Source organism: Sus scrofa, chromosome 9 (genome assembly GCF_000003025.6).
Source record: "Sus scrofa isolate TJ Tabasco breed Duroc chromosome 9, Sscrofa11.1, whole genome shotgun sequence".
In the NCBI taxonomy this organism is placed as follows: Eukaryota; Metazoa; Chordata; class Mammalia; order Artiodactyla; family Suidae; genus Sus; species Sus scrofa.
In genome coordinates, this window is record NC_010451.4 from 35,904,460 (window position 1) to 35,928,763 (window position 24,304).

General features: G+C 39.3%; 1 protein-coding gene across 2 annotated transcripts in view; it reads left to right on the plus strand.

Moving 5' to 3' along the window:
• Window positions 1-24,304, plus strand: part of AASDHPPT (aminoadipate-semialdehyde dehydrogenase-phosphopantetheinyl transferase) — a 44,672-nt gene that overhangs the window by 558 nt on the left and 19,810 nt on the right. For both annotated transcript variants that reach the window (XM_003129822.5, XM_005667292.3), the window contains exon 2: window positions 1,547-1,772. In XM_003129822.5, the coding sequence (XP_003129870.1) occupies window positions 1,547-1,772 (226 nt within the window). The remainder of the gene's footprint in view (window positions 1-1,546; window positions 1,773-24,304) is intronic.

Below are 24,304 nucleotides of genomic sequence, written 5' to 3' on the forward strand. Positions count from 1 at the left end.
GTAGTCGCTTCAAAGGCCTGGTCCGCTCCAAGAACTCACCCCTCCCCCACTGCAATTGAAAATAGAGATTCTACTAGGCGGTCAGATAGGTGCTGAGAAGGCTTACAAAGTTTTTTCCCCATAATGAATATTTTTGTATTTTTATGTGTTAAGTTTTTTTTCCTTGCGTGGGCCCATAACACATGCTTCGTCTCCCGTTAAATATCCCATTGTTTTCCAAGGGCACCCTGCACGTGGTAGGCCCTAAAAATATTGATATACATCGTTTAGTTTTGCACACCGTGAACTATAGGAGTCCAGCCACTGTTTAACAGTGAAACTGAAGCCCAGGAAGGGTCCAGTCGTAGGTATGATAACCTTCCAACTAAATAGCTTGGGAAACAGTATTTTAAATATAATTGTTTTGCTTATGTATTTTTAAGCGACAAATAGAAACTTGGGTTTCAAAATGACTTCTATATAAAATGCAGTTTGAAATAGTCTCTGATTACCATCACTTCAAAGACTGTCATATCTTGAAAATGTTCCTCTATCGAAGCACTTTTTCGTTTGAAATGTGGCGAATTGATAGTTTTTTGAAGGCATATTGGTGAATATTTTTAAAACTTTTTTATAATTTAGTGAGAAATTGTGAAATTCAAAGTCTTGCAGTTTTTAGAAGTGTTAGAACTGAAGGAAAAAAACTTGAAAGGTTTTTACCAAATATTGTGTACATTGTTATAGACACAGTAGGGGTGCTCACTGGGGAAATTTTTTTATAAAAGCAAAACTAGAGCCAGCGTAAAATAGCTAATAATAGGGGAACATTCAGTCTAAGTTGTGGTATCTGGATGCAGTCAGATATTGTGCTACTTTTAAAAATGCGTAGGCCATGGAGTTCCCGTCCTGGCGCAGCGGAAACGAATCTGACTGGGAACCATGAGGTTGTGGGTTCGATCCCTGGCCTCGCTCAGTGGGTTATGGATCTGGCGTTGCGGTGAGCTGTGGTGTAGGTCGCAGATGCGGCTCGGATCTGGCGTTGCTGTGGCTGTGATGTAGGCCGACAGCTGTAGCTCCAGTTGGACCCCAAGCTTGGGGAACCTCCATGTGCCGCAGGTGTGGCCCTGTAAAGACAAAAAAAAGACACACAAAATAAAAATGCACAGGCCAGATGGTTATGTACTGGCATGAAATAATCCCCAACGCTTAAAAATTAAAAAGCTTATTCATAGCAAAATAGTACGTATAGTAGGATTTCATATAGATAGATGGAAAGATTACAAAAACAAATGCAAATGAACATATATTTAGATACTTAGCAAAAAGACTGGAAGCATGAATACTTGTTAACATTGGTTACCTGTTGAAGGCAGGAAGGGAATTACTAAGGGGGGACTTTAACTTTTTCTGTCTTAAATGTTGCTTAAATCTTAATGAGGTGTATGTAATACTTTCAAATGTTGAAAAAATTTCAAGTAAGCATTTTAGAAACCACAAAAGAGATTGTGTTAAAGGCAGTGTTACTTTTGAGTATAGACATCAACACGTCCAAATGTTGTATTAACAGGCTGGTCGTCTGATGATAAGGAAATTAGTTGCAGAGAAATTGAATATACCTTGGAATAATATTCGTTTGCAAAGAACTGCAAAAGGAAAACCAGTTCTTGCAAAAGACTCCTTGAATCCTTACCCCAATTTCAACTTTAACATCTCTCATCAAGGAGACTATGCTGTACTTGCTGCAGAACCTGAGCTACAAGTTGGAATTGATATAATGAAGACTAGTTTTCCAGGTAATGTTACATATTTGTAGTACAAGTATTATTAAGTGTCTTGTTGTCTTAGTTCTTAACTATTGAATAATCTCAGACAAGAAGATGTAGATATACAAGCTCGGGAAAAATGTGCTAAAAATACTTAAGGGTAGTATATCTGAGAGCATATTCTGGGAAGGGCGTTGTTGGTTGGAAAAAATGAACAACCTAAAAGCTGAGAACTCAGACCTGGGAAGCAGCTTCTAGGAAGTGCTCCAATGCCCTTGGAGGTAAGGGAGGAGCCAGGAGTTCTGCAACAAAAACCAGGTAGTTGGAACATTAAAATACGACTGTTAATGAAAGAAAACCGGGACATTTCATGTTAATGAATTTAGTGCTTTTCTATGTATGGGAAGATGAAAGAGTCTGGGCTCATTGAATTATTTTTTTGATATACACCTTAACTGTTGAACGCCAGTATCCTGCCTTTCTCCACCCTGAATCCCCTCAGAGTGCAGCACAGTTGGGAGTGGCTGCAGTGACTGATGGCTTGGGGGCTGGCAGCATCCTTTGTTACTACATGTTTCTTTGAATATTAACAGACTTCTGCATAAAGTATAGATTCCCCATTACTGGGAATCCTATAATGCTTTGCCTAGAGGCAAAGTGAAAACAAAGATTTTCTTTCTGAATTTGATACCTCAGCCTAAGTCTCAAATTTAAGTCTAAATTTGAAACTGTTTTCAAAGACTTAAATTTTATAAGGAACAGTTTTTCGATAGCTCAGTTTCTTTTGATTTAGGTTATGAATGTTCAATTGAATTGAACTCAGAGTCAATTTTGAGTAACATTCTATTCAAAAAACATAATAATTATATGTATTTAAGAGCTTTGTTTCACTGAAGTCTTCTCCCAAAATTCACCAGTAAGTTGTTGGTTTGTTTAAAGAATAATAATCTCAGGGATAAAGTTAATTATTGTCCTTAAGTAGATATAACATGTATTTGTGCTATATCTAAATATAGCTTTTTGTAGCACATTTAAGTAAAAATGAAGAGCAAACAATTATTAAAATATTTAAGTTGTTTATATTTTGCGTTAGGAATTTGTAATTGGTGGCTGTAGGAACTGCTGGCATTTATTGTGGGGTTGACTACACCTCAGTAAATTTTACTAGAACACAGGTTCTCTCAACTACTCTATGATTTTCATCATCACTAACATCAGTGAGCACTTAAGTAAAGCACTTGGTAAGCATTTCACCAAGTGTTTTACATTTATTATAGGGTGGGTGGGACACAGTGGACTATTATTTTTCTGAGATGATAAGTAACAGGCTTAATAAGCCTGTTAAAATAAGAGAACCAACCTTTTCCTAATTTCATAGTGTAGTTTCCCAATCTTCACACTGTGTCCACAGGATATTTGTTTGTTTCCCTTGGATTAGAATATTTAAATTAACTTTAACCCCCACCCCCATTTCTGCATAGATAACTTCTTTTCACTTTAGCCCTGACTAAAGGTTTAGCCTTTGTGAACCTTCAGTCTAAGCCAGGTTCTTTTTTTTTTTTTTTTTTTTTTTTGTCTTTTTGCTATTTCTAGGGCTGCTCCCGTGGCATATGGAGGTTCCCAGGCTAGGGGTCCAATCGGAGCTTTAGCCGCCGGCCTACGCCAGAGCCACAGCAATGCGGAATCCAAGCTGTGTCTGCAACCTACACCACAGCTCACGGAAACGCCGGACCGTCAACCCACTAAGCAAGGGCAGGGATCCAACCCTCCAACCCGCAACCTCGTGGTTCCTAGTTGGATTCGTTAACCACTGCGCCACGACGGGAACTCCGAGCCAGGTTCTTGTATTCTGGGCTCTCAAAATATATTTCTTTCATTCTAATAAGGTATCTTAGTTTATAATTACTTACCATATTATTGATTGTCTTTCCACTGGTCCTTATAAGCTACCTGAGAGCAGGAACTTTGTGAGCTACATATGATAGTAGTTCTATCTACTATCACATCTAGCACTTAACTAGTTCAAAATGATGCCCAATGAGTATTTGTCGAATGAATGAATAAGCAATATGTGCTGCAATGGTAAGACTTCAGAGCATAGCTGTGAATCTCATCTCTCACCTTTGTGGTGTCTTTACCTTGAATTTTCCCTGACCTGCTCATGAATCTTTCTATCACAACTCTATTAACTTTGTTCTGAAAGAGGCTATACTAATGATAACAGGGGTCTTGACCCTGGATAAGCATGAAGTAATTTTTTTAAAACTGAAATTGTTTGCTACATTTTGTATGCACATGTGTGCTTTTCTCAGGAGAGGATCTGGGTTTTAGTAGAGTAGTAGAAGGTTTATTGTGCAAGAACCACTGCTGTAGAGGATTCAGAGTGAGCATGCAAATGAGCCCATAAACCGCATAGTTTTCTGTGGTCCTTATGTGAACTTTCTCTAAAAATCAGAAATTATTGGAGATGCCCTTGCCTCTTAATGCAGTCAGCACAATTACATAGTAATGGTTGGCTCAGGTGATTGGAATATGTCTGGATATTATGCCTGTGAGACATTTTATTACTGCCAGTTGGCTTAATGGGCAGTGTTGGCTTATGGTCAATACTGGATAAATGGGTAGTTACTAATTGAAACTTAATAAATGATGGGGAGGTAATTGAGCAAAAATTGAAGATACTGTCTTCTGTTAATTATATTTTATTAGACTTTTTTATCTCTCCATCTTTTTTCATTGCTCTTGTTTGGCTAATCACAGTATACAGGCCTTTTCCTGTTCCTTGGCTGTTTCATTACCAAAAAGCTGTTGATTATCCAGTAATACATTGGGGAAGAGATTTTTCTAGTTACCATTACTGTTTTTGCTGTGTCACCAATGTCTGAAGGATGAATGGACATAGCATCATTTCTCAGTGAGTGTGGAAAGTAGATACTGGTTTACATCACTGGCGATTCATTTGAATCACTCCGATTAACAAGTTGAACAGGGAAATTGAGCAGAAGTTCCCAAAAGTTGCTAAATGATGGAGGATAAAACTCTGGGGGGGCGTCATTAGTATATTGAAAGACTCGTTTCTATTACTCCCATTTTGTCTGCAGGTAAACATCATGTAAGAACTTGTGGAGTCTTTCCTCCTTGTCACATTAGCCATTTCTACTAGGTGCAGATCATTCCTGCCATCTCCCAGTTCCCCCACTGTTGCTATGGCAGGGCTGGAGAAAAAATTTGATGGATCTGAGAAGCTTTGGGTTTCATCCTTCTGGCCAGATGCCTACATTAAGAGCACTATTGTAACCATTATTTTATTCTCTGCTGAGTGGAGGAAGGCCCTTTATACCAAAGTAACTGTGCATAATTGGCACTTAGTAAATATTTAATGAATGCCCAGAGAAGAGGGACTATGAGATATTGGGGGCCCTAGTGTAGATAAACTACCAGTGCAATGCAACCAAACCGTGTGTTTTGGGGGTGGGAGGGGGTTGTTTTATATATAGGTCATCATTATAATTTGCTGCACCCAGTTGGGTAATAATGGTGGTTTTTTTCTTCATTTTCTGATTTTTATCATTAAAGGTTTTGCAGTTACAGGTATAAAAGTAAGGATAGTTTTCTGAGTTCAGTTTTGTTCTCATATTTACACAGAAAGATAAGATGGATACAGTATAAAAATTATTATTAAAATTTGGGGAAAGAGCTAAAATATTTTTCCTCATGGTTTTACAGTTTCATGTTTACATTTTTGTTACAAACTTTGCTAGATATTAACTGGCAGGATAAAATGACTCAGTATTTTGAGATTTAATGCTAATTTGATAGCTTTGACACGACTGTATGATAGAACTCTTCTCTTGAACAGTTGTTGCGTAAACTAAGTACAGTAAGTATACAGTAACTGGTAGTGGTATTTGATAGCTATAGTAGAGCTTGTTTATTGTCTCCTTCCACCATTCTGTGTTCAACACTATTTTAATAGCTTCCTAATTGGTTCCCCCTCTTCACTTCTGTTCTCATTCAGTTAGTACATTCTCTGTGCATAGTTGGAGTGGTCTTTAAAAATACCTAAGCAATTTTCTTAAAACTTTTAGGTTGATTCTAATAAAAATCCAATCCCTTTAACATGACCCTATCGTCCTGTTCTTAGTTACCTCTCTATTTGCATTTTTAGCTGCTCCCTTTGCTCGCTGTTTTCTGTCCACACTCATCTTTAATTACCTTGAGTGTAGCAGTCTTTTTCCTGTTTAGGGTCATTCAGAAAAGTTCATCTGGAGTTCCCATTGTGGCTCAGTGGGTTAGGAACCTGACATAGTGTCCATGAAGATGTTGGTTTGATCCCTGGCCTTGCTCAGTGAGTTAAGGGTCCAGGATGGCTGCAAGCTGTGGCATAGGTCACTCGAGGGGCTTGGATCTGGCATTTCTGTGGCTATGGTATAGGTCAGCAGCTGCAACTCCGATTCAGCTGCTAGCCTGGGAAGTTTCATGTGCTGCAGGTGCGGCCCTAAAAAGGGAAAAAAAGAAAAGAAAGCTGATCCCTCTGCCTATTCTTCTCCCCACTCTTTCTTGTGTACCTTAGATCTGAAGAATGAGAAGTAGCCAGCACCCCCTCTGAAAGGAGTTTCCTGACCACCTGATCTTAATTTCTTTCATAGCCTTTCTCATTTGTAATTTTAACTTAGTTATTTGATTATTATCTCTTCTCCTTCATTAAATAAGTTCAGGAGCCATATTTGTTTTATTTTTGCCACATTTATACTAAGTACATACCTAGTACTTAGCAGAGTGTCTAGCACATAGCAGGTGCTCAAAAAATATTTATTGAATATACAAATAATAGGAGTTCCCAGTTTCACTTAAAATAGTTCTTAAATTTGTTGAAAAATGAAAACTTGGGTATATAACTACAATGAAAAACGATATTCATATCAGATTCTAATTGGAATATAAACCGTTCTCAACAGAGTTGTGATTAAAAACAGTTCTTCCATTTATCTTCCTAGCTGCTTCTCTCCTCCATTTATATCCCTGTCAGATTCAGTTTTCAACTTCGTTACTGCTACAATCTGTAGACAGTGCCCAACTTAAGATTTTTCAACGTTATGATGGTTTAAAAGCAATTCAGTGGAAGTCATACTTTGAATCTTGAGTTTTAATATTTCCCCAGGTCAACCTTATGCCTTACCATACTCTCTCATACAGCGTTACGAGAGCATCCAGTCAGCCACACAATCAGGAGGGTAAATAACCAATACAGCCATTCTGTCTTTCACTTTCAGTACAGTGTTCAATATATTTCATGAGGTATTCAGGATTTTATTATACAGTAGGTTTTGTGTTAGATGATTTTGCCCACCTGTAGGCTAATGTAAGTGTTCTGAGCACATTCACAGTAACCTAGGCTAAACTATGATGTTCCATAGGTTAGGGGTATTAAATGTGTTTTCAACTAAGTTACACTCACTTCGCGCTCTGAACTCCTTATTGGAAAACCAAGTCTTTACTGGCAGGGAGTTTTCCCCCTTAAGTTATAGGATGGACCTTTTCCACTGTACAGAGGATTTGAGTGGAGTCATAACATAGACCTAGTATTTATTGAAAAACTTCTATTTGTTAAATGCCTTATGTACATTATCCTTTTTCACCCTCTAAAGCCTCGGTGGTAAGTTATTGTTATTTCATAGAATAGGTTAAGACACTTGCCCAAAGCAACTTAACTAAAAAGTAGAGTATCGTGGATTTGGACCCATACTGCAAAGCCTATATTTTTAGGTTTTGCACTCTACAATATATGACCTCGTGATACTAGATTTTATTGATAATCTGTTTAGGGATTTGCAAGCACAGAAATCTGTGAAAAATGCTGTGGAACTGGGTTAAATGAATTCCAAGTTTTTATAAAGGAATTGATGTCTAAGAAGAGAATACAAAATTTAGTGAAAGAGAACTTACTATTTTTGAAACTTATATTAGGCATTTTAACAAAAGAGTGTGATGTTAGCAGAAGAATAGACAACTAGGAGAGTTAAAAGAGTATCCAGTTTATACATAATATTTAAATTCGGTAGTTAAGGATTAGTTTATTAAGTAGTACATTAATCACTAGAGTAATAACTTCTTGGTTGCTTGAATTTCTTTTCCTATAAATGCTTACTACTATTTTCTAATCTATGTGTAAGAAGCTCTTTATGGGGAGGAAAAAAAAAGCAGTAAGGAGTTCCCATTGTGGCTCAGTGGTAACAAATCCAACTAGTATCCATTCAGTTCCTGGCCTTGCTCAGTGGGTTAACAATCCAGCATTGCCGAGAGCTGTGGTGTACATCACAGATGCACCTTGGATCGCACATTGCCGTTGCTGTAGTGCAGGCTGGCAGCTGCAGCACCAATTCATCCCCTAGCCTGGGAACTTCCACATGTCGCGTTTGCAGCCCTAAAAGACGAAAAAAAAGAAAAAGAAGACCAGAAAAACCAGCTCTTTAGGTATTATGTATGTTGACACTTTATTGACTAAACCTGTTAGACCTATTTTCCCACTCTGTTATCTATTTATCTCTTGAATTTGGTTGTAGTTTTTGACATATGAATTTTATTTTTATTTAATTAATGTATCTCTCCTTTCCTTGATAAAGTCTGAATGCTGTTTTGTTTGGAAAAAAAGTAGTTAAATTGGTAAAAGTGTTACTCCAATCATAGGTTATAGAGTCTCCTAGATTTTTGTTCTAAAATTGTACATCTTTTTTTTTTTTTTTACATTTAAATCTTTAGTTCCTCTAGGATTTATATGTGTAATGTTTTATATCCTGGTGGCTTAGCAGTTTTACCACCACCATTAGGAATAAACGTGAAAAGTGCCTGGAATTACTAGGTACATAATAAATATTAGTCTAAAATTACTGTGTGTTATTGTTATATGTATAAAATAGTGTTTCTGAAATGGTGGTCAGGATATTAAAATCATCCAGGATGCCTGTTAAAAATTCAGGTTCCTTGGAGTTCCTGTTGTGGCTCAGCAGAAACACATTTGACTAGCATCCGTGAGGACCGCAGGTTCGATCCCTGGCCTTGCTTAGTGGGTTAAGGATACGGCATTGCCATAACTGTGGTGTAGGCCAGCAGCTACAGCTCTGATTTAATCTGTAGCTGGGAACCTCCATGTGCTGCATATGCAGCCCTAAAAAGACCAAAAAAAAAAAAAAAAAAATTAATTCCTTCACCATGAGGTTGTGGGTTTGATCCCTGGCCTTGCTCAGTGGGCCAGGGATCTGGCTTTGCCATGAGGTGTAGTGTAGGCTGCAGACGTGACTCAGGTCTGATGTTGCTGTAGCTGTGGTATAGGCCAGTGCTATAGCTCCGATTCAGTCCCTAGCCTGGAAAACTCCATATGCCACAGGTTCGGCCCTAAAAAAAAAAGAGAGAGAGAGAGAAAGCAAGTTCTTTGAAAGCCTTCTAGCCTTTTGAACCAGAATTTCTTAGCTACAACTAAGGATTCTATGTTCAATTTCCTAGGTGGTAGTTAGGCATATTAATATTTGAGAAGCACTGTAATAGATGAAATTTATAGTGCCAACAAAAGAAAAGATTATAACCCATCTGCTTTTTTTTAACAGGTAAAATTATCTGAAAGCCATTAGATCCTTTTTTCACACTATACAACAAAATTAATTTGAATTAGGTTTTAATAACAATTACTAGAACACAATAGAATTGTATATTTGGTCAGATTTCTGAGAGAAGAATGATTTTTAAACTTAGGTAAGAACCTACAAAGTCAGATGTAACTGATTTCATATCAAATCACTCTCACAAACTGGGGAAGATATTTGTAGCAAATATGACAGAGATTAATATTAATATATAAAGTATTTGTAAGTATTGATAGAAAGCCACTTGAGACTCACCTGATGCGTAAAGGATTTGATAAAACATTTCATAAAAGAGGATATATGTATTTTTTTTTTTTTTACTTATTTTGTAAAACAACAAGCATAGCAGTCTTAGAGTTAACATTTATTAAGTACTTAATAGCTCCAGGCCCTTGACATGTTTATTTCTTAAACTACTGAACACTTTTCCCTATTTTATAGCTTAAGAAACAGCCATGGAAAAGTTAAATAAATAATAGTAAAGAAGTGCTAGAGCCAGGATTTGAACAATTTAACTCCGGGGCATAACACTAAAACTAAAAGTGTGTGAATTTGCCTGTATGTATAAAATAAATTGTGTGCTTGTATGTATTAGTTTCCTATGGCTCCTAACAAAATATCAAAAACTCAGTGTCTTAAAACAACAGAAATTTATTCTCTGACAGCCCTAAAGGCCAGAAGTCAAAGTGTTGACAGGTTGATGTTTCCTCTAAAGATTCCAGAAAAGAATCCTTCTTTGCCTCTTCCTAGTTGCCTGGCAATTTTGTTATTCTTTGGCTTATAACTATATCACTTCACTTTCTCCCTTCAGTCTTCATGTTGCCTTTTCCCTATATTCTATGTATCTAAATGTTGCTCCTTATGAGGACAACAGTCATTGGATGTAGGGCGCACCCTAATCCAGTATGACCTCACCATAATTTGATTACACCTACAAAGACTATTTCCAAATAAAGTCACATTCTTAGTTTCTGGGTGGGCATGAATTTCAGGAGACCCTGTTCAAACCAGTGCAGTTGGTCCCCTAGCCCTCCAGAATTTACCTCCATCCCACATAACAAAATAAATTCACTCCATGCCAGCAAACCCAAGTCTTCACCTATTCCACCATTAACTCTAAATCCAAACTCTCATGTAAATATCATCAACTCAGAAAGTTCCAGACCACATCATTATCTGAATCATCTTAATTAAATATGGATGGAACTGGGTGGGGAAAAGTTCTTCTATCAGTAAACCTGTGATACTGGAGAACAAATCACCTGCTTCTGAAATACAGTGGTGGGACAGGCATAGGATAGACACTCACATTTCAAAAGGGAGAAGTTAGAAGAAAAGGGGGTCATGGGTCCCAATCAAACTAAAAATTCGGCAGAGCAAATTGCATTAGGTTTCAAGTCCTGAAACAATCCAGTGAGGCTCTATGCTGTGTCCTCTGGCTCTCAGGGTAGCTCTACTCTTTTACACCTCTACTGTGTGTTCACAGAGTCCTTCCATTTTCTGTAGAGTCCTCCTGCATTTGCAACCAAGTAGCCCTAACTATATTTGCCCCTTTTTTCTTTTTCTTTTTTTGATATTATTCAATGGATTTTATTGCATTTATAGTTGTACAACAATCATCACAACCAAATTTTATAGCATTTCCATCCCAAACCCTCAGTGCATCCCCCCACACCCCAACCTATCTCATTTGGAAACCATAAGTTTTTCAAAATCTGTGAGTCAGCATCTGTTCTGCAAAGTTGATTGTGTCCTTTTTTTAGATTCCACATGTAAGTGATAGCAGTTGATGTTGGTGTCTCACTGACTGACTGACTTCACTTAGCATAATTTCTAGGTCCATCCATGTTGCTGCAAATGCCATTTCTTCCTTTTAATGACTGAATAGTATTCCATTGTGTATGTGTACCACATCTTGGTGCACTCCTCTGGCGATGGACATTTAGGTTGTTTCCATGTCTTGGCTATTGAAAATAGTGCTGCAATGAACACTGGAGTACATGTGTCTTTTTGAGTCATGGTTTTCTCTATATGGATGCCCAGGAATGGGATTGCTGGATCAAATGGTAATTCTATTTTTAGTTTTCTGAGGAATCCCCATACTGTTTTCCACAGTGGTTGCACCAGTTACATTCCCACCAACAGTGTATTAGGCTTCTTTTTTCTCCATACCTTCTCCAGCATATTGTTTGTAGACTTTTTTTTTTTTTTGTCTTTTGGTCTTTTGTTGTTGTTGTTGTTATTGTTGTTGCTATTTCTTGGGCCGCTCCCGCGGCATATGGAGGTTCCCAGGCTAGGGGTTGAATCAGAGCTGTAGCCACCGGCCTACGCCAGAGGCACAGCAACACAGGATCCGAGCCGCGTCTGCAACCTACACCACAGCTCACGGCAACGCCGGATCGTTAACCCACTGAGCAAGGGCAGGGACCGAACCCGCAACCTCATGGTTCCTATCGGTTTCGTTAACCACTGCACCACGACGGGAACTCCCTGTAGACTTTTTGATGATGGCCATTCTGGCTGGTGTAAGGTGGTACCTCACAGTGGTTTTGATTTGCATTTCTCTAATGATTAGTGAGGTTGAACATCACTTCCTGTGGTTTTTGGCCATCTGCATGACTTCTTTGGAGAGTTATCTGATTAGATCTACTGCCCATTTTTTGATGGGACTGTTTGTTTTTCTGGTATTGACCTGCAGAAAGTGCTTATAAATATTCGAGATTAATCCCTTGTCTGTTGCTTGATTTGCAAAGATTTTCTCCCATTCTCTGGGTTGTCTTTTCATTTTGTTTGGGGTTTCCTTTGCTGTGCAGAAACTTTTAAGTTTGATTAGGTCCCATTTGTTTATTTTTGTTTATATTGTCATTAAGAGGTGGATCTGAGAAGATGTTGTCATTTATGAGAGTGTGAGTTTATTTTTGTGTATGGTGTTAGGAAGTGTTCTAATTTCATTCTTTTTCAAGTGGCTGTCCAGTTTTCCCAGCACCGCTTATTGAATAGGCTGTCTTTTCTTCATTGTATATTCTTGCCTCCTTTGTCATAGATTAGTTGACTGTAGGTGCATGGGTTTAATTCTTAGTTTTCTATCCTGTTCCACTGATCTATATTTCTGTCTTTGTGCCAGTACCGTACGGTTTCAATGACTGTAGCTCTGTAGTATAATCTGAAGTCTGGGAGCCTGATTTTGCCAGCTCCATTTTTCTTTCTCAGGATGTCTTTGGCTATTCTGGGCCTTCTGTGCTTCCAAACAAACTTTAAAATACTTTGTTCAAGTTCTGTGAAAAATGTCCTTGGTTATTTGATAGGGATTGCATCGAATCTGTAGATCCCCTTAGGTAGTATAGTCATTTGGATAATATTAGCTCTTCCAATCCAAAAGCATGGTATGTCTTTCCATCTGTTTGTGTCATCTTTGATTTCTTTCATCAATGTCTTATAGTTTTTAGAGTACAAGTCTTTTGACTCCTTAGGTAGGTTTATTCCTAAGTATTTTATTCTTTTTAATGTGAGGGTAAACGGGAATGCTCCCCTAATTTCTCTTTCTGATCTTTCGCTGTTGGCATATAGAGATGCCATCAATTTCTGTGTATTAATTTTGTATCCTGCGACTTTGCCAAATTCATGGATGAGCTCTAACAGTTTTCTAGTAGAGTCTTTACCTATACCTATACTTTACTAGGTATAGTATCATGTCATCTGCAAATAGTGATAGTTTTACTTCTTCCTCTCCAATTTGCATTCCTTTTCTTTCTTTTACTTCTCTGATTGCTGTGGCTAGGACTTCCAAAACTATGTCAAAAGGTAGTGGCTAGAGCAGACATCCTTGTCTTGCTCCTGATCTCAGTAGGAATTCTTTCAGCTTTTCACCATTGAGAATGATGTTAGCTGTGGGTTTGTCATACATGGCCTTTATTATGTTGACGTAGGTTCCCTCTAGGCCCACTTTCCAAAGGGTTTTTATCAGAAATGGGTGTTGGATTTTGTCAAAGGCCTTTTCTGCGTCTATTGAGAGGATCATATGGCTTTTATGCTTCAGTTTGTTGATGTGGTGTATCACACTGATTGATTCGTGGATATTGAAGAACCCTTGCATCCCTGGGCTAAATCCCACTTGATCATGATGTACAATCCTTGTAATGTATTGTTGGATACGGTTTGCTAGTATTTTGTTGAGGAGTTTTGCGTTGATGTTCATCAGTGAAACTGGCCTGTAGTTCTCTTTTTTTTGGTGTCTTTGTCTGGTTTTGGTGTCAGGGTGATGGTGGCCTGATAAAATGAGTTTGGGAGTATCCCTTCCTCTGCAATTTTTTGAAATAGTTTCAGAAGGAGAGGTGTAAGCTCTTCTCTAAATGTTTGATAGAATTCACCTGTGAAGCCATCTAGCCCTGGACTCTTGTTTGTTGGGAGTTTTTAAATCACCCTTTCAAAGTCAGTTCTTGTGATTGGTCCATTCATCTTGGTTTAGTCTTGGAAGATTGCACTTTCCTAAGAATTTGTCCATTTCTCCTAGGTGTTCCATTTTATTGGCGTATAGTTGCATATAGGAGCCTCTTATGATCCTTTGTATTTCTGTGATGTCCCTTGTTACTTCTCCTTTTTCATTTCTAATTTTATTGATTTGAGTCCTCTATCTCTCTTTTTTTTTTTTTTTAAACTTTTTTATTTTCCCACTGTACTGTAAGGGGGTCAGGTTATCATTACATGTATACATTACAATTACATTTTTCCCCCACCCTTTCTTCTGTTGTAACATGAGTATCTAGACAAAGTTCTCAATGCTATTCAGCAGGATCTCCTTGTATATCTATTCTAAGTTGTGTCTGATAAGCCCAAGCTCCCGATCCCTCCCACTCCCTCCCCCTCCCATCAGGCAGCCACAAGTCTCTTCTCCAAGTCCATGATTTTCTTTTCTGAGGAGATGTTCATTTGTGCTGGATATTAGATTCCAGTTATGAGTGATATCATATGGTATTTGTCTTTGTCTTTCTGGCTCATTTCACTCAGTATGAGATTCTCTAGTTCCATCCATGTTGCTGCAAATGGCATTATGTCATTCTTTTTTATGGCTGAGTAGTATTCCATTGTGTATATATACCACATCTTCCGAATCCAATCCTCTGTCGATGGACATTTGGGTTGTTTCCATGTCCTGGCTATTGTGAATAGTGCTGCAATGAACATGCGGGTGCATGTGTCTCTTTTAAGTAGAGTTTTGTCCGGATAGATGCCCAAGAGTGGGATTGCGGGGTCCTATGGAAGTTCTATGTATAGATTTCTAAGGTATCTCCAAACTGTTCTCCATAGTGGCTGTACCAGTTTACATTCCCACCAACAGTGCAGGAGGGTTCCCTTTTCTCCACAGCCCCTCCAGCACTTGTTATTTGTGGATTTATTAATGATGGCCATTCTGACTGGTGTGAGGTGGTATCTCATGGTAGTTTTGATTTGCATTTCTCTTATAATCAGCGATGTTGAGCATTTTTTCATGTGTTTGTTGGCCATCTGTATATCTTCTTTGGAGAAATGTCTATTCAGGTCTTTTGCCCATTTTTCCATTGATTGATTGGCTCTTTTGCTGTTGGGTTGTATAAGTTGTTTATATATTCTAGAGATTAAGCCCTTGTCCGTTGCATCATTTGAAACTATTTTCTCCCATTCTGTAAGTTATCTTTTTGTTTTCTTTTTGGTTTCCTTTGCTGTGCAAAAGCTTTTCAGTTTGATGAGGTCCCATGGGTTTATTTTTGCTCTAATTTCTATTGCTTTGGGAGACTGACCTGAGAAAATATTCATGATGTTGATGTCAGAGAGTGTTTGCCTATGTTTTCTTCTAAGAGTTTGATGGTGTCCTGTCGTATATATAAGTCTTTCAGCCATTTTGAGTTTATTTTTGTGCATAGTGTGAGGGTGTGTTCTAGTTTCATTGCTTTGCATGCAGCTGTCCAGGTTTCCCAGCAATACTTGCTGAATAGACGTTCTTTTTCCCATTTGATGTTCTTGCCTCCCTTGTCAAAGATTAATTGACCATAGGTGTCAGGGTTTATTTCCGGGTTCTCTATTCTGTTCCATTGGTCTGTCTGTCTGTTTTGATACCAGTACCACACTGTTTTGATGACTGTGGCTTTGTAATATTGCCTGATGTCTGGGAGAGTTATGCCTCCTGCTTGGTTTTTGCTTCTCAGGATTGCTTTGGCGATTCTGGGTCTTTTGTGGTTCCATATAAATGTTTGGATTGTTTGTTCTAGTTCTGTGAAAAATGTCATGGGTAATTTGATAGGGATTGCATTGAATCTGTAGATTGCTTTGGGTAGTATGGCCATTTTTACAATATTGATTTTCCCAATCCAGGAACATGGAATATCTTTCCATTTCTTTACATCTTCTTTGATTTCTTTGATTAAAGTTTTATAGTTCTCGGCATATAGGTCCTTTACCTCCTTGGTCAGGTGTATTCCGAGGTATTTGATTTTGTGAGGTGCAATTTTGAAAGGTATCGTATTTTTGTATTCCTTTTCTAATATTTCATTGCTGGTATACAGAAATGCAACTGACTTGTGAATATTAATCTTATATCCTGCTACTTTGCTGAATTTATTAATCAGTTCAAGGAGTTTTGGGGTTGAGTCCTTAGGGTTTTCTATGTATAGTATCATGTCATCTGCATACAGTGACAGTTTTATCTCTTCTCTTCCTATATGGATGCCTTTTATTTCTTTTGTTTGTCTAATTGCTGTGGCTAGGACTTCCAAAACTATGTTGAAGAGCGGTGGTGAGAGTGGGCATCCCTGTCTTGTTCCAGATTTGAGTGTGAAGGCTTTCAGTTTTTCCCCATTGAGTATTATATTTGCTGTGGGTTTATCATAAATGGCTTTGATTATATTCAGGAATGTTCCCTCTATACCCACTTTGGCGAGGGTCTTGATCTTGAATGGATGTTGGACTTTGTCAAATGCTTTTTCTGCGTCTATTGAGATGATCATATGATTTCTGACCTTTTTTTTGGTTAATGTGGTGTATGATGCTGATTGATTTGCGTATGTTGAACCATCCTTGTGAACCTGGGATGAACCCAACCTGGTCATGGTGTATAATTTTTTTGATATTTGTTGGATTCGGATGGCTAAGATTTCGTTGACAATTTTTGCATCTATGTTCATCAATGATATTGGGCGATAGTTTTCTTTTTTGGTGGTATCTCTGTCTGGTTTTGGAATGAGGGTGATGGTGGCCTCATAGAATGTCTTTGGGAGTATTCCTTCTTCTTCAACCTTTTGAAAGAGTTTAAGGAGGATGGGCACCAATTCCTCTTTATATGTTTGATAAAATTCACCTGTGAAGCCATCTGGTCCTGGACTTTTATTTGTAGGGAGTGATTTTATGACCTCTTCAATTTCATTTCTAGTGATCGGTCTGTTCAGTTGGTCTGTTTCTACTTGATTCAGTTTTGGCAGGCTGTAAGATTCTAGAAAATTGTCCATTTCTTCCAGATTGTCAAACTTGTTGCCATATAGTTGTTCATAGTATTCTCTTATGGGTTTTTTGTATTTCTGCAGTATCCGTTGTGATTTCTCCTTTTTCATTTATAATTTTGGTTATTTGGGTTCTTTCTCTCCTCTTTTTAGTGAGTCTGGCCAGGGGTTTGTCAATTTTGTTTACCTTTTCAAAGAACCAGCTCTTGGTTTTATTAATTTTCTCTATTGTTTTTTGAATCTCTATTTTATTGATTTCTTCTTTGATCTTTATAATTTCCTTCCTTCTGCTGACTTTAGGTCTTTTTTGTTCTTCTTTTTCTAGTTCGTTTAGGTGGAGGGTTAAGTTGTCAATTTGGGATCTTTCTTCTTTTTTGAGGAAGGCCTGATTGCTATAAATTTCCCTGTGAGCACTGCTTTCGCATCATCCCATAGATTTTGAGAGGTTGTGTCTTCATTATCATTTGTTTCAAGGTAGTTTTTAATTTCCTTCTTGATTTCCTCATTGACCCATTGGTTTTTCAGTAGCATGTTGTTTAGTCTCCATGTAGTAGGTTTTTTCTCTTTCCTTTTCCCATGGTTGATTTCTAATTTCATGGCATTGTGGTCAGAAAGATACTTGAGATAATTTCTATGCTCCTAAATTTATTGAGGTTAGCTTTGTGTCCCAATATGTGGTCGATTCTTGAGAATGTTCCATGAGCATTTGAGAAGAATGTGTATTCTGCTTTTTTTGGATGTAGTGTCCTGAAGATATCAATCAAGTCTAACTTTTCTATTGTTTCCTTTAGGATCTCTGTTGCTTTATTGGTTTTCTGTCTAGAGGATCTGTCCATTGATGTGAGGGGGGTATTTAGGTCTCCTACTATGATTGTATTCTCATCAATATCTCCCTTTATGTCTGTTAATATTTGATGTATGTATCTGGGTGCTCCTATATTTGGGGCATATATGTTGACGATAGTAACATCCTCTCCTTGGATGGATCCCTTAATCATTAAGTAGTGTCCTTCTTTGTCTTTCTTTATGTCTTTTGTTTTAAAGTCTATTTTGTCTGATATGAGCATTGCGACTCCTGCTTTTCTGTCATGTCTATTGGCGTGAAATAGTTTTCCCTACCCTTTCACTTTCAATCTATATGTATCTTTTGTCCTCAGATGAGTTTCTTGTAGGCAGCATATTGAAGGTTTTTGCCTTTTTATCCACTCAGCCACTCTGTGTCTTTTGATTGGGGCATTCAGTCCATTGACATTTAAGGTGATAATTGATAGATGATTATTTATTGCCATTTTGAACCTCATGTTCCAGTTGATTCTATGTTTCTCCATTCTTCCTTTCTTTCTTTTTTTTTTTTTTTTTTTTTTTTGGTTGGATGGTCTCCTGTTATTATCTGCTTGAGTGTATTTTTTTTTTTCATTTTTTGCAAATGCAATATTTGGTTTTGGCTTGTGGTTGCCCTGTTTTTTAAGTATGCTAACCCCTTCCTATAATTGTGTGTTTTAGCCTGATGGTCCTGTAAGTTCAAACACTTCATTACTATATTAAAATTAAGAAGCGAAACATACAAACAAACAAACAAAAAGGGTTATTTACTTCCTAACATCCCTTGCCCACATTTTATGGTTTTGATGAATCTTTTTTTATTTTTTTCTTTTTAATTTTATTTTGTTTGAAGCATGTTCATGATTAAATCTGTATGCTGGCTTGAGTGACTGCTCTCTGATTGCAGTTTCCTCAGTCCTAGTTCTTCCTCTTCTTTTTAATTTTTTTTTTCTTTTCTTTTTTCTTCCCTTTCCTTCCTTTCTTTTTGGTTTAGAGAAGCCCTTTCAATATTTCCTTTAACCTGGGTTTTGTGTTGCTGTATTCTTTAAGTTTTTGTTTGTTGGAAAAAATTTTTATTTCCCCTTCTATTTTAAATGATATTCTTGCTGGATAGAGTATTCTAGGTTGCATATTTTTTCCTTTTAGCACTTTAAATATCTCTTGTCATTCCCTCCTGGCCTGTAGTGTTTCTGTAGAGAAATCAGCTGATAATCTTATGGGGGTTCCCTTGTAGGTAACATTCTGTTTTTCTCTTGCTGCCTTGAGGATCCTCTCTTTATTACTAACTTTTGCCATTTTCATTATGATGTGTCTTGGTGTGGGTCTATTTGAGTTCAGTTTGTTTGGGGCCCTGTGTGCTTCCTGTATCTTGAACTCAGTATCCTTTAGATTTGGGAAGTTTCCAGTGATAATGTCTTCAAATATATTTTCCATTCCCTTATCTTTTTCTACTCCTTCTGGAATTCCTATTATGCGTAGATTGGCCCGCTTTATATTATCCCATAGGTCTCTTATATTGCTTTCCTGTTTTTTGATTTGGTTTTCTGTCTGCTGACCTGATTGGGTGATTTCCATTATTCTATCTTCCATATCACTGATTCGTTCTTCTGCATTACTCATTCTGGTTTTTACTGCCCTTAGTTCCGTTTGCATTTCTGCAAATGAATGTTCTAGTTTTTCTTGGCTCCTCCTTATATTTTCTAGTTCCTTTCTGAGGGTATCTGCATTACTGTTCATATCTTCTCTTAATTCCTTCAGTATTTTCACTATTTCTCTTTTGAACTCCAGGTCTGTCAGACTGCAGAGATCTGTTTCATTGTTGACTGTTTTAGGTAAGTTCTCCTGTTGGTTTGCCTGGGGGTGGTTTCTCAGCTTCTTCATCTTGCTTGTTGTTTTCTTTCTCCTGAGGAAGTTGTACTCTCCATTATCGGGCAGTGTTTGCCTTGTCACTGCCATGGAATATTTCCTGAGGGCTGGCGTTGTTGGTCAATCTTTTTTGAGGCAGTGTGGCTTTTCTGGAGTGTTGATGGGGCTAGCAGTGTTTCTTTGAAGCAAAGGAGGACTTCCTGAGGGCAGACAGGACTGGTAGGTCCACACCACGATGGTAGAAGATTTCACTTGGTCAGGCAGAGCTTGCTCTGGTGTTTTTAGGCTGTGGGGTTCTTGCAGGGGGTTGGCGGTGTTGGGCAGCTGTTCCTCAGGAATGCAGCACCCCCTGGGGGCTGGAGAAGCTATCTGGGTCACTGAGAACCAAAGAGGCTCTTCCCTAGGGCAGCCCAACTCAGAAGGACGGCCTGAGAATGTAGGCGGATCTTTTCACAGTCTGGCCAAGCTTGTTGCAGCTTTTCTGGGCTGCAGGGGCTCCTCCAGGGGGCTGGTGGTGCTGAGCAGCTATTCCGTGGGAGTGGGGCACCCCCTGAGGGCTTGGGTGGCTAGCACGGCCGCTGAAAACCCAAGAGGCTCCTCCCCAGGGCAGCCCGACTCAGAAAGACCATCTGAGATCTTTTCCCGGCTTGGCCAGGCTTTTTGCAGCTTTTCTGGGCTGCAGGGGGTCCTGCCTGGAGTTGGCAGTCCTATGCAGCTGATCCACTAGGGCTCGGCACCCCCTGGGGGCTTGGGCGGGTAGCAGGGCCGCTGGAAACCCAAGAGGCTCCTCCCTAGGGCAGCCCGACTCAGAAAAACTGTCTGAGAATTAGGCAGATCTATTCACGGCCTGGCTAGGCTTGTTCTAGCTTTTCTGGGCTGCAGGCCTTTTCTTGGGGGCTGGTGGTGTTTGGAGCTGGTCTGCGGAAGTGTAGCCCCTCCAAAGGGCAAGCAGGCCTGTGCAGGGACAGCCCCTGTGGTGGTAGGCTTCAGGCAGTTGTTGAGGCCAGCCCTGCCAGATGGCAGGCAGCCCCAGGTCTGGCGAGAGCGTAGGGGGTGGGGGGAGGGGATGCACTGGGAAACAGCTTTCTGCTAGTTATCGGGCCTGTAAGCTTGCTGTGGCATGGGGAGTATTCTGTGGGGACCCACCCCTTCTTCTCTCCCCTCCCCAGCCCGTGCGCAGACCAGGCTCTTCTCCCAGGTTCCCTCTGATGCGGCTTTCCACTTCCCCACTCCTAGAGTATTGCTCCCTTCCTCTGTGACAGCTTTGTTTTCTAGTCTCCCAGGCAGTCTCTTACCCGTCAAACTTGACAGACCAGTTTCTAGACCTCCCAAGCAGTCTCCGCTTCGCCCCCCCCCCCCCAGCCCGTTCTTGGGGACTAACCTCTGGAGCCGAGGTCTCGGTGCCCTGCCCCCTCCCAGGCGTCCCCGGGCCCCTTCCCGGGGACTAACCTTCAGAGGCGAGGTCTTGGTGCCCAGCCTCCACCCAGGCGTCTCAATTTTTGGTGACTGTGCCTGTAGTTCAGATGGTCCATTGGGTTCTTGATCGGCTTTTCAGTACTCCAACTTACTGCTACACTCTTCTCTGCATCTGGAGATTCCTCTGGTTCGTTTGATCTTTCCCCCGAGTAGGTGACTTTCCAGGGTGCGGGATCCCTTTCTCCTCCTCAGTTCCCTTTCGGGAGCACCTGTCCCGCTCAGATTCTCCTTCTCTCACTCTCCTCTTTTCTCCCGTTCTGCACAGTAATGTCACGAACTTCTTGCCGTTATTGGAGTTTAGGTTCCTCTGCCAGTGATTGGTTGCTGTTCTGTGCGAGTCATTTATTCTGTAGATGTGCTTTTTTTGTTGTGTTTGTGGGAGGGGGCGAGCGTGTCCCCCTACTCCTCCGCCATCTTGTCCTCTCTCCCTCTCTCTTTTCTTGATAAGTCTGGCTAGGGGTTTATCAATTTGGTTGATCTTTTCCAAGAACCCGCTTTTCGTTTCATTCACTTTTTCTATGGCTTTCTTCTTTTCTGTTTCATTGATTTCTGCTCTGATCTTTATGGTTTTCCTTCTAACTTTAGGTCTTGTCTGTTGTCTCTCAAGCTGCTTTAGATGTAAAGGTAGCTTGTTTATTTGAGCTTTTTCTTGTTTCCTGAGGTGGGCTTGTATTGTTATAAACTTGCCTCTTAGAACGGCTTTTGCTACATCCCATAGGTTTTTGGAGTGTCGTATCTTTGTTGTCATTTGCTTCTAGGAATTTTTTAATTTCCTCTGATTTCTTCAGTGATCCATTGGTTGTTTAGTAGCATGTCGTTTATAGTCTCCACGTGTTTGTGGTTTTTGCAGTTTTTTTTTCTTGTTGTTGATGTCCAGTCGTATAACGTTGTGGCCGGAAAAGATGCTTGATATGATTTCAATTTTCTTAAAGTTACCAAGGTTGGATTTGTAGCCCAGGATGTGATCCGTCTTAGGGAATGTTCCATGTGCACTTGAGAAGAATGTGTATTCTGTTGCTTTTGGATGGAATGTCCTATAAACGTCTGTTAAGTCCATCTGGTCTGATGCTTCATTCAGGGCCTATGTTTCCTTGTTGATGTTCTGTCTGGATGATCTGTCCATTGCTGTAAGTGGGGTGTTATTAAAGTCCCCCACTATGATTGTGTTATTGTCAATTTGTCCTTTTAAGGTTGTTAGCAGTTGCCTTATGTACTGTGGTGAACCTAAGTTGGGTGTGTAGATATTTAAAATTGTTTTATCTTCTTCCTGGATTGATCCTTTGATCATTATGTAGTGACCTTCCTTGTCCCTTAAAATATTCTTCATTTTATTTTATTTATTTATTTATTTTTTTGTCTTTTTTGCCATTTCTTGGGCCGCTCCCGTGGCATATGGAGGTTCCCAGGCTAGGGGTCCGATCGGAGCTGTAGCCACTGGCCTACACCAGAGCCACAGCAACGCGGGATCCGAGCCACGTCTGCGGCCTACACCACAGCTCACGGCAATGCCGGATCGTTAACCCACTGAGCAAGGGCAGGGACCGAACCCGCAACCTCATGGTTCCTAGTCGGATTTGTTAACCACTGCGCCACGACGGGAACTCCCATTTTAAAGTCTTCTGTCTGTTATGAGTATTGCTACTCCAGCTTTCTTTTGATCCCCATTTGCATGAAATATTTTCTTCCATCCTCTCACTTTCCATTTATATGTGTCCCAAGAAGTGAAGTGGGTCTCTTGAAGACAGCATATTTATGGGTCATGTTTTTGTATCCATTCAGCCATTCTATGTCTTGGTTGGGCCATTTAGTCCATTAACGATTAAGGTAATTATTGATATGTGTGTTCTTATTGACATTTTATTAATTGCTTTGGATTTGTTTTTGTTGCTCTTTTTTCTTCCCTTCTTTTCTTGTTCTCTCCTCTTCTGGTTTGATGTATCTTTATCGGAGCTGTAGCCGCCGGAGCCACAGCAAGATGGGACAAGCCACATCTGCAACCACAGCACACTGCAATGCCAGATCCTTAACCCACTGAGCAAGGTCAGGGATCGAACCTGCAACCTCATGGTTCCTAGTCGGATTCGTTAACCACTGAGCCACGATGGGAACTCCTTTAATGACTATCTTTAGTGTTGCATTTGAGTTGATTTTTCTTTGCATATCAATTGTAGATTTTTAGTTTCCAGTTACTCTGAAGTTTTGATATGAGTCTATATGTATATGAGAATGTTTTAAATTGTTGTTCTCTTAATTGCAAGTTCATCTCCAGTGTCCTGCATTTGTACCCACCTCTTCTCATGATTTCTGATTCTGGTGGTATAATTGTGCAGGGATGATTTCCTATCTTTACTATATATATGGTATTTTTATTGCTGATTGTGGCCTTTTCTTTTCTGCCTAGAGAAGTTCCTTTAGTATTTGTTGTAAGGCTGGTTTAGTGTTGCTGAATTCTCTTAGCTTTTGCTTATCTGTGAAGGTTTTGATTTCTTCTTCAAATCTGAATGAGAGCCTTGCCGGGTAAAGTAATCTTGGTTGGAGGTTTTTTTCCTTTCATCACATTAAGTATGTCATGCCACTCCCTTCTGGCCTGCAGAGTTTCTGCTGAAAAATCTGCCGATAAGCTCATCGGGGTTTCCTTGTATGTTATTTGTTTCTTTTCCCTAGTTGCTTTCAATATTTTCTCTTTGTCTTTAATTTTGGTCAGTTCAATTAATATGTGTCTCAGGATGTTCCTCCTCGGGTTTATTTTATATGGTACTCCTTTTGTTTCCTGGGTTTGAGGGAGTGGTTCCTTTCCCATATTAGGGAGGTTTTCGGCTACTATCTCCTTGTATATTTTTTCTGTTCCATTTCTCTCTCTTCTCCTTCTGGCACCCCTGTAATACGGATGTTGTGCATTTATCATTGTCCCAGAGTTCTCTGAGACTCTTCATTTCTTTTCAGTCTTTTTTTTTCTTTTCTGTTCCACATCAGTAACTTCCACTAGTCTATCCTCCACCTCACTGATTTGTTCTTCTGCCTTCTGTATTCTGCCTTTGGTTGCTTCTAATGAATTTTTTCAGTTATTGTATTTTGCATCTCTGCTTGCTTAAGTTTTAAATCTTGTATCTCCTTGCTCATTGTTTCCTGTAAGTTATCCATCTTTGCCTCCAGTTTATTTCCAATGTCTTGGATCATCTTCAGCATCAACAGTCTAAAGTCTTTTTCCCAGAGGCTGATAATCTCCATATCACTTAGCTGTTTTCCTGGGTATTTTTTTCTTTCTCCCTTATCTGAGTCATGGTTCTCTGTCTTT